Below are 7953 nucleotides of genomic sequence, written 5' to 3'. Positions count from 1 at the left end.
TTTCCGTGTACTGCATCGCAGAGGCAATGCGTACACAATAGAATTGCCACGTAGGATGCGAATGCATCCTACATTTTACGTTGGTCGGCTCCGCCCATACCATCAGTACGCGGCTTCTTCCGAGGACGGATCTGACCACCCTTTTCAAAAATCCCTAAAAGATTCTTGTGATCGCGAACCAGTTTCTCATGTTGAATCTGTAGTTTCTCATGCAGGTTTCGAAGATCCTCGAAACTACGATGAGATGACGACAGCTCATCACGAACAGCATGATATTTCCGTTCGTACTCCAACATGGAGTACGCACTCTTCGAACGGTCTTCCAACCGCTCGATATGGTGAGCCTGCACCTCTGCTCCAACGAGCGACGCTTGCCGCGCTCGTGGTCAAGTCCCTCCTCCAAATCATGGAGGAAGTGATCGATTTTATCGATCTTAGACATTAGATCCGACACACGGTTCGGATCTAATTTTCCCTCCTCCACCACAACCATTGGTGGATTCCCACGGTGGTCAACGTTTCCTTGTGGAACGTATCCAGAGCCACCGTGATGTGAAGGGGCAGCGAACGAGTAATCTTGTTCGCTGGCGCGGTTATCCACCTTCACATGACAGCGGGGAGCCTCGTTCCCAGCTGGTTGCTGACGTTGAGGGCCTCGTCCGTCAGTATGACGAGATCCATCCGATGGTTCAGAAGTCCCATGGGAAAACACGCGCCCCTGGCGCGTGTAGATCGATCGCAAAATGTAAATCGCATCCCGCGTCTCAATAGAGATGCGAGCTCTTCCCCAGGGCGAAAAAATGGAATAGACATTTCCTTTTACCCTCTTCGAGTTGTCATCACAACACGGACAGGGATCACCCCACGTGAGGCATGGAAGTCCGCCTCACGTGACACCGATGCAATTTATACTTTGCACCGGTTGGAGTTCGTTTCTCGTTCGTTTCTTAACACGATTCGCGTTAAGCTTTGAAGCCAGGCTTCGCGTCCAATGTCTTTGACATTGCGAATGAACGCGCTCCAGGCTTGCAGAAGCGAGACTTTATCTCGCTTATTGTTGCCACTAAACCATCGATGCTTAAGAAAAGCTTAGATATAAAAATCTTCCTTAGCGCAAAAGTTCTCCTCGCTGATATCAAGGCCATGTAGCTTTGTTGCAATAAATAAGGGATATTTATTGTGAGGAGTAGTCTCTCCAGACAAGCTATTGATTCGCCGTTCAAGCAAAATCCACGGCTTCTTCTCAGGGGCGAGATGAGACATTTTATTGTCTTCAATCCCCTGAGTGGTACCCACTGAAGCAGAGGTACCACAAGAACTTCTAATACGATGGCTTACGCCATCGTCATCACCTTGCACAGAAACAGGTGCAGGTGACCGTACGGGAGACGGAACGGGAGATGAGGGATCATCCTCATCGTTGGAACCAAATAGACTATTAACTCATCTTTCAGAATGAATCCTCTCATTCGAAGGCTCATAGTCAGCCGCCTGACATCTATCAGGCGACTGTTCTATTCTCCTCGAGTCGGCCATTTCGTCCGACTCGCATTCGTAGTCGACCTCCAGAGAGGGTCGTATTCACGTGGTGAATCACCACGTGCTCCCGCAACATCTAGTATTGCGCGAGTAGAAGAGACTGCGGCAGACGTTCCGTCTGCCGCAAGAGATAACAGTGCGTCACCCGCGGCTGCACGAACCGCAGCCGAAGGCACCGCACTATCAGCACCCCGCGTGGATTTGTTCTTCATGCGATGGAATTTAAGATGATGGTTCTGACCAATTAACATCATTTTTTTTTAAATTAAGTGGTCACTCCATCCATGACAGTCAGAGTGATTGTCGGTTAAGGGAGGGGTGATGTAACGGGGTGTATCGTTACATGAAATTAACACTGAAAGGTTGTTAATTAATATATTATCTAAAAGGTAGAAAATATTTGAAGAATATTATTTTGTATAGTAATGTTCAGAAATCTTATCCATAAATACGTATAGGCCATTATTTCTATTTTTCCCGCAGACTTATCAGCTGTAAACGTAAACAAAGAGATAGAGACAGATAAGATTTCAATTGCATGTTTAGTATGGTTCATAATTAAGTTAGCATTAACAGGTTAACCCTATTTAAGGTAGTTGTCTAACGAGAAGTCTTCCTCTACACGTACTAGTGTACGTGAAGTAATGTAAGGCACCACTCGCAACTGAAGCAGTGCAAAGTGGACTTGTACAACGCCATGAGCCATGGATCGATTGGAGGTTTAAGACCTTAGGCGCCACGCGCAATTTTCCTAGCAAAGCTTTGGAGAGTATGAACCCACTTTTGCTAGCAACAAAAGAGCTATTGGCGCGAAACACTGACTGAATCTGTCAGTGTGTTAGACATTTAATGACTCGTCTTCAGGCCAACAATGCTTTTAGGATTCTGGCCCCCAAGCGGCGTAGTATCTCTACTCCGAGGCAGAGGAGACGTGTTGCGTCTATACCCTCACAAAGTGATACGAGCGAGCAATTGCATACGCTTGTAAAATAATGTAACCGGTAACATCGAGGGAGAAGTTAGCCTTGCGGCAATCCCTTCGTTACATGCTAGACGAAATGTCTATTGATGAGTACGATCGAGACTTAAAGGCTGGCGACTTATCTGAGATGGTGGTCATTTAACCAACGATTGAGCTCAACTCATCGTCACTCTGAACGAAGCTATCTTGGATGACACAAAAGCTGCACGTAGTGCGCGAACTGGTCATCGATCCTTAAAAAGATCCGACGGATCCATTATATTCCTTAATTAAGGAATCCCAAGATGTGGTATGTCCCAATCCACCTTCTGTTTTACCCCCGGAATGAGGCGTCCGTCATGAAATTGACTTGGTTTCGGGAACCGAATAATGTGTCACACGACAGTGGCCTTTACCAAGGGAACAGTGTTACGTCATTGACGATTTCTTGTGTGCCAAGCACGAGATTGGAATGGTACGAGGAAGCAAGTCTCTTCATTCGACCCTGACATATGTGTCAAAACACCAAATGGTATATGGCGCATTGTGCATGCTTCGAATAAGCTTAATGCTGCCACTATACCAGCACAAACCCCTATTTCTAGAAAGGATGTTCTTTAGAGCAATATGGTGGGGTATACCATGTACAGTACACTTGACTTATTCGACGGTTATTACCAACTGCTCATACGAGCTAGCGATACCCCGCTTACAACGGTCAGCACCCCAAGCGGTATGCAATGGGAGTGGTTGGTTATGCCACAAGAGCTTTCCAACGCCCAGGCAAGATTTAATCGTCTAGTGACGCAGCTGTTCCGCCGTCATCGAGGTTATGCACATACTTATTTTGATGACAATTTTGTCCATATTCGTGCGGAGCAGGGCCGGTCGGATGTGGAAAACGATTAAGACCGTTTGCGAGCAGTGCTCGAGTGTATGCGCACAAATAAATTGTATGCCAATGCGTCTACATGCATTTTTGGCGCAGAAAAAAATCATTTCTTAGGGTTTTCATTGGGAAGCGAAGCCTTAGAGCGGACCCCGGTAAGATAAAAGCCATAGTAGTTGGACAGTTTGTAAGACCATAAAGATTTGCGTAAGTGGTTGTCCCTTGCCATTATTTACACAAATGTAGCGAAAATTATACAGATAAGCTTAAAGCTGCGGGAAAAAAATAAACGATTTCATGACAAAGAGTTACTTGCTATTATGTATGCTCTCGTCAAACTCAGAGCTCATCTGCTCGGCTCTAAGCCGTTTGTGGTATATGCAGATCACGCGTCATTACGCACTGCGACTAAGTCGCCCCATATCTCACAGAGAATGACCCGATGGCTATCCTTTCTAGCAGAATACAACTTCGAGGTGAAGTATAAGCCTGGCAAGCAGAATGCTTTGGCCGATGCGTTATCACGCAGGCCGGAATTTGAGCTCTCTCATTTATCGACTATATTGTCGCCTAATATTACCAGAAAGTAAGTGTTCCACAACAACGGTTCTCCAACCGATGTGAGCCCCATCACACCATTAATGCAAATGCAGGAAAAGACATAACAACCTTTCTTGTCACTTTAGTAACTGTTGGTTTAGGGGGGGTGATGTAAAGAGGTGTCACGATACATAAGCAATTTTTCTACTAGAGGGATAATACTAATTGTTTCCTTTAAGAGGAAATAAACAAAGACGTACAAAACTTACTATCTGTAAAATTGACTTAAATAGTTCCAATTATACCAAATTTGGTATTATTGATGCATTTAGACATTAGCGCCTCCTTGCGCACCGCATAATCGTGTCTTGAAACGATTAGCGGGGTTAATTTAGACTTAAATCAACCAATCAATAGAGCTATACTTAATTAAACATATTTATTATAAGCTCAGTAGTAGATTGAAGATCGTTACGTAGAAAACTATATATCAATTCAGTTTTTTTCCTAGTTATAATCCTTTCAATTGCCTTTCCTTTAGCTACTTAGAAATCTTCCTCTGTACCCCTGTGTACGTGAAGCGTCGAGAGTACATAATCTTCACTGTAATAAGCGCTGTGGAAGTATAAATAGAATGAACTCGTCACTTTTTATTGGCAAACATTTTGAAAAAAACAGCAAATTTAACAAATTGAGCCTGCGAGCAGGTACTTCTCTACAATCTATTCTTCCTTCAGCAATGGTGTATCATACTTCTCGAAAGACAAGTTGGCAATCTTCGAACTTTTTTTGTCGTTGAACGTCGTTACGGCCTCACCCGATACCGTATTTTCAGTCGGGAAATTGAGGTTTCAAAGTCGCACGTAGTTGAGGTAAAGGAAATGCCACCACCATCTACGCCAACTACTGTAAGCAGCTGGCGTCAGGAAAAGGGACGGAAAATGTACCGTATTCATTGTTCATACTTATCTCGTGTTGCGCCTAAGTCTTTATGTCAACCATGGAATGTCATCTTATGGAGCTAGATTAATACGGTCCCGGCATTACCGACTGTTATAGTTATCGTGTGTACGCCTGCCTTTCAAGTCGATAGAGTTGAGACGCCCACAATTATTTTGGGTTACGTATGACCATGCTGTCCGTAGTCGAATCTTGCAAGGTGGATAAGGTTTCGGGCTACGAGTAGCGTCGTCTTTTTTCTAGCCGTCTGCACTTACACAACAGCATTAAAGCTCAAAACTTGGACGAATTATTTTGTTCAGGATTTATGAGAGTACGAGCAAATTTGATTAAAAAAATTATGGTAGCACACCTCTTCATTTTACGGAATATATCAATTGGCTAGGCACTGCTTTTCCCACCAAGGCTGGAATCTAATTACTACAATTGACCCTTGGACAAAAGCGACGGATGAATTAGCATTACTATACTGTACTTTCATTTTCATTAAGATCAAGTCTGCAGAATACTGTAGTTTCGTATATTCGCGGTCGCTTAACTCCTTTCAATCCCACGAGTAAAATTCGTCTTGATATTGCGTTATTGCGTGGTAAATATGCTTTAACTTCCCGCTTTGGATTCTTCGAACAAGCGTCTAGGCGCAATCATGCGGTGTCAAGTCGACTACGAAATCCCACCCAAAAACCTTTTCGCCCACCACCCTCAGAAACATTTTACGAAAGCAAAATTTTACACGGTAACACAATGAGCAATAATGCGATGACAACGCTTGTTAAATCGCATACGTCGAATTTCAAAGTGGCAACATGTGACTCGCCTAGTCGAGGAGCATTCAAGGAGGAGGAGTTTATAAGATATTCAAGTAATGAGCTTGAAATTTGCGAGATGTCTAACACCTTTCATATCGACATTGAAAGCTCCGATGTCGACACGTTTGACGCCTCGACTGATGATGGAAAAAGCATTTCCTTAGACATTAAATTGGACCCACTTGGCGATGACATCGAAACGCAAGTATTGCGCGACATTGCAAACGATATAGTTGGACGCAACGAACCCTTTCAAGCCCTTTTCGGCATCAAAGCACAACTTTACGCGGATTACACTGCGAGTGGCAAGGCATTAGTAAAAATTGAGACGTTTTTGCGTAACAAGGTCTTGCCCATCTGTGGCAATGCGTCGACAACGACGTCCGTCGCGGGGTTGCAGACTAAGGCCTTCCGCGAAGAAGCGCGGCAGATAATTGCAACAGCCGTGAATGCCAGCAAGCTGAAGGACGAGGTGCTGTTTACTGGTCAAGGCTGTACTAGTGCCGTCCAAAAGTTAATTGTGACCCTCAAAATCAACTCGGTGAAGCGATTGCGGCGTCCGTATAAGCGCCCAGTGATTTTCACTGGTCCATTTGCGCATCACTCGAATCTGCTGCCGTGGCGCGAAAGTCTGGCGGCCGACGTTGTCGCGATTCCAGAAGCGATTGGTGGCGGCCTCGACGTGAAGGAGTTGGAGCGCCAGCTGAAGGTCTACAGCAATCGCAGACTCAAGATCGGCACTTTCACTGCCGCGAGCAACCTCACGGGCGTGCTCACGGATGTCGACCAGATCTCAATGGTACTTCACCGACACGGGGCATTGGCCTGTTGGGATTATGCGACGTGTGCGCCTTACGTTGAAATCGACATGAACCCATGTAATCCTCTTGCGTACAAGGATGCCATTTTCTTTTCGGGTCACAAATTTATTGGTGGACCGGGATCGCCTGGTGTGCTCGTCGTGAAGAAGAAAATCATGCAGAATGATGTGTCGACGATGTCTGGTTGCGGCTCCGAGCTTTCATGTACAGAGAGGAACCAGACGTTTTTGAAGGACAAGCTCTCGCAGGAAGAAGGCGCCCCAGCAATTCTGGGCAGCATTCGACTTGGACTCGCTTTTGCGCTGAAGCAGCGCATTGGGGCTGAAAAGATTATGGATCTCGAACGTCGCCACGTCCAGCGTGTGCGTGAAACCTTGGGCAACAATCCGCATATTCTGCTGCTCGGTCGCCACAGCGACAACGTGGAACAATTGCCCATTTTTTCGATAATGGTTCGGTGCGGTGACCGATTCCTACACCACAACTTTGTATGTGCGCTCTTGAACGACCTGTTTGGGATTCAGGCGCGCGGAGGCTGCCAATGTGCTGGTCCGTATGCAGCACGTCTGCTCGGGATTAGTAAGGGACACACTAGTGCTTTGGCAAACGCAAGCATTGAGGGGAAACTTGTCATCAAGCCAGGCGTCGTTCGAATGAGCTTTCCGTATTTCATTGACGAAAGTGAGATCGAGTACATTCTAGACGCGATGAATTTTGTAGCGAACGACGGATGGAAGTTTTTGCCTCAGTATGAGCTCGACATCTATTCGTCTAGATGGTGTCATGAATCGTGCGCGAAGAGTAGTCCACCGATAAAGAGCTTACTGTCCGATCTCGATTTCTGTAGTGAAGACTCGTACTCACGCGATCAGCCAGTCATCAGCTGCATTCCTACTCATCGCCGTGAAAATCTTGAACGCGCTGCACGTCAGGCAGATATTTGCATCAAGGAAGCAATGTTGCTTGAACCTTTTCCAAAGAAACAACATTTGTCCCAAAACGACGAGTGGCTGCGCTGGTTTGTTTACCCGGACGAAGTTGTCAAAAGCTGCAAAATTAACGGCGGTAAAGCACCACTTGCCGACAAGATTACGGGGCCATGCCAACCGCACCTGTATTTAGAGAATGCGATGAACCACATTTGGGATGGTACTGTATCCATGTCTGAGATGAAGAGGAGTCGCATGGGACGGCTTAGGCTGCTTATGCTACGGTTCTAAGTGTATCTGGAGGAGCTGGTTCTTATTTTGAAAGTGAAGCACTTGTTTGTAAATATTCACGTTGATGTGAATTGCATTTTGTCCATGGTGTTTTTTCAGTATCACTCACCTGTTTTCAAATATTCAATATTTCCATTAGATGCGACCCTGACTATCGAAGTATTAAATATAAATACCTATTTTTACCAATCAAAATGTCATCTCTATAGATAAC

At 45.4% G+C, this 7953-nt stretch overlaps 1 protein-coding gene across 1 annotated transcript; it reads left to right on the top strand.

The window, feature by feature from the left end:
- Positions 1 to 5633: 5633 nt before the first annotated feature.
- Positions 5634 to 7739, top strand: CCR75_003160 (uncharacterized protein; the record flags this gene model as incomplete). The annotated part of the gene is made up of 1 exon (XM_067961257.1): positions 5634 to 7739. One exon carries the CDS (start codon positions 5634 to 5636, stop codon positions 7737 to 7739), a length of 2106 nt encoding a protein of 701 aa, XP_067821502.1.
- Positions 7740 to 7953: the final 214 nt, after the last annotated feature.

The sequence above is a fragment of the Bremia lactucae genome, linkage group LG9, assembly GCF_004359215.1.
Source record: "Bremia lactucae strain SF5 linkage group LG9, whole genome shotgun sequence".
Taxonomy (NCBI): domain Eukaryota; phylum Oomycota; class Peronosporomycetes; order Peronosporales; family Peronosporaceae; genus Bremia; species Bremia lactucae.
This window is presented reverse-complemented; position numbering and strand designations above follow the sequence as displayed.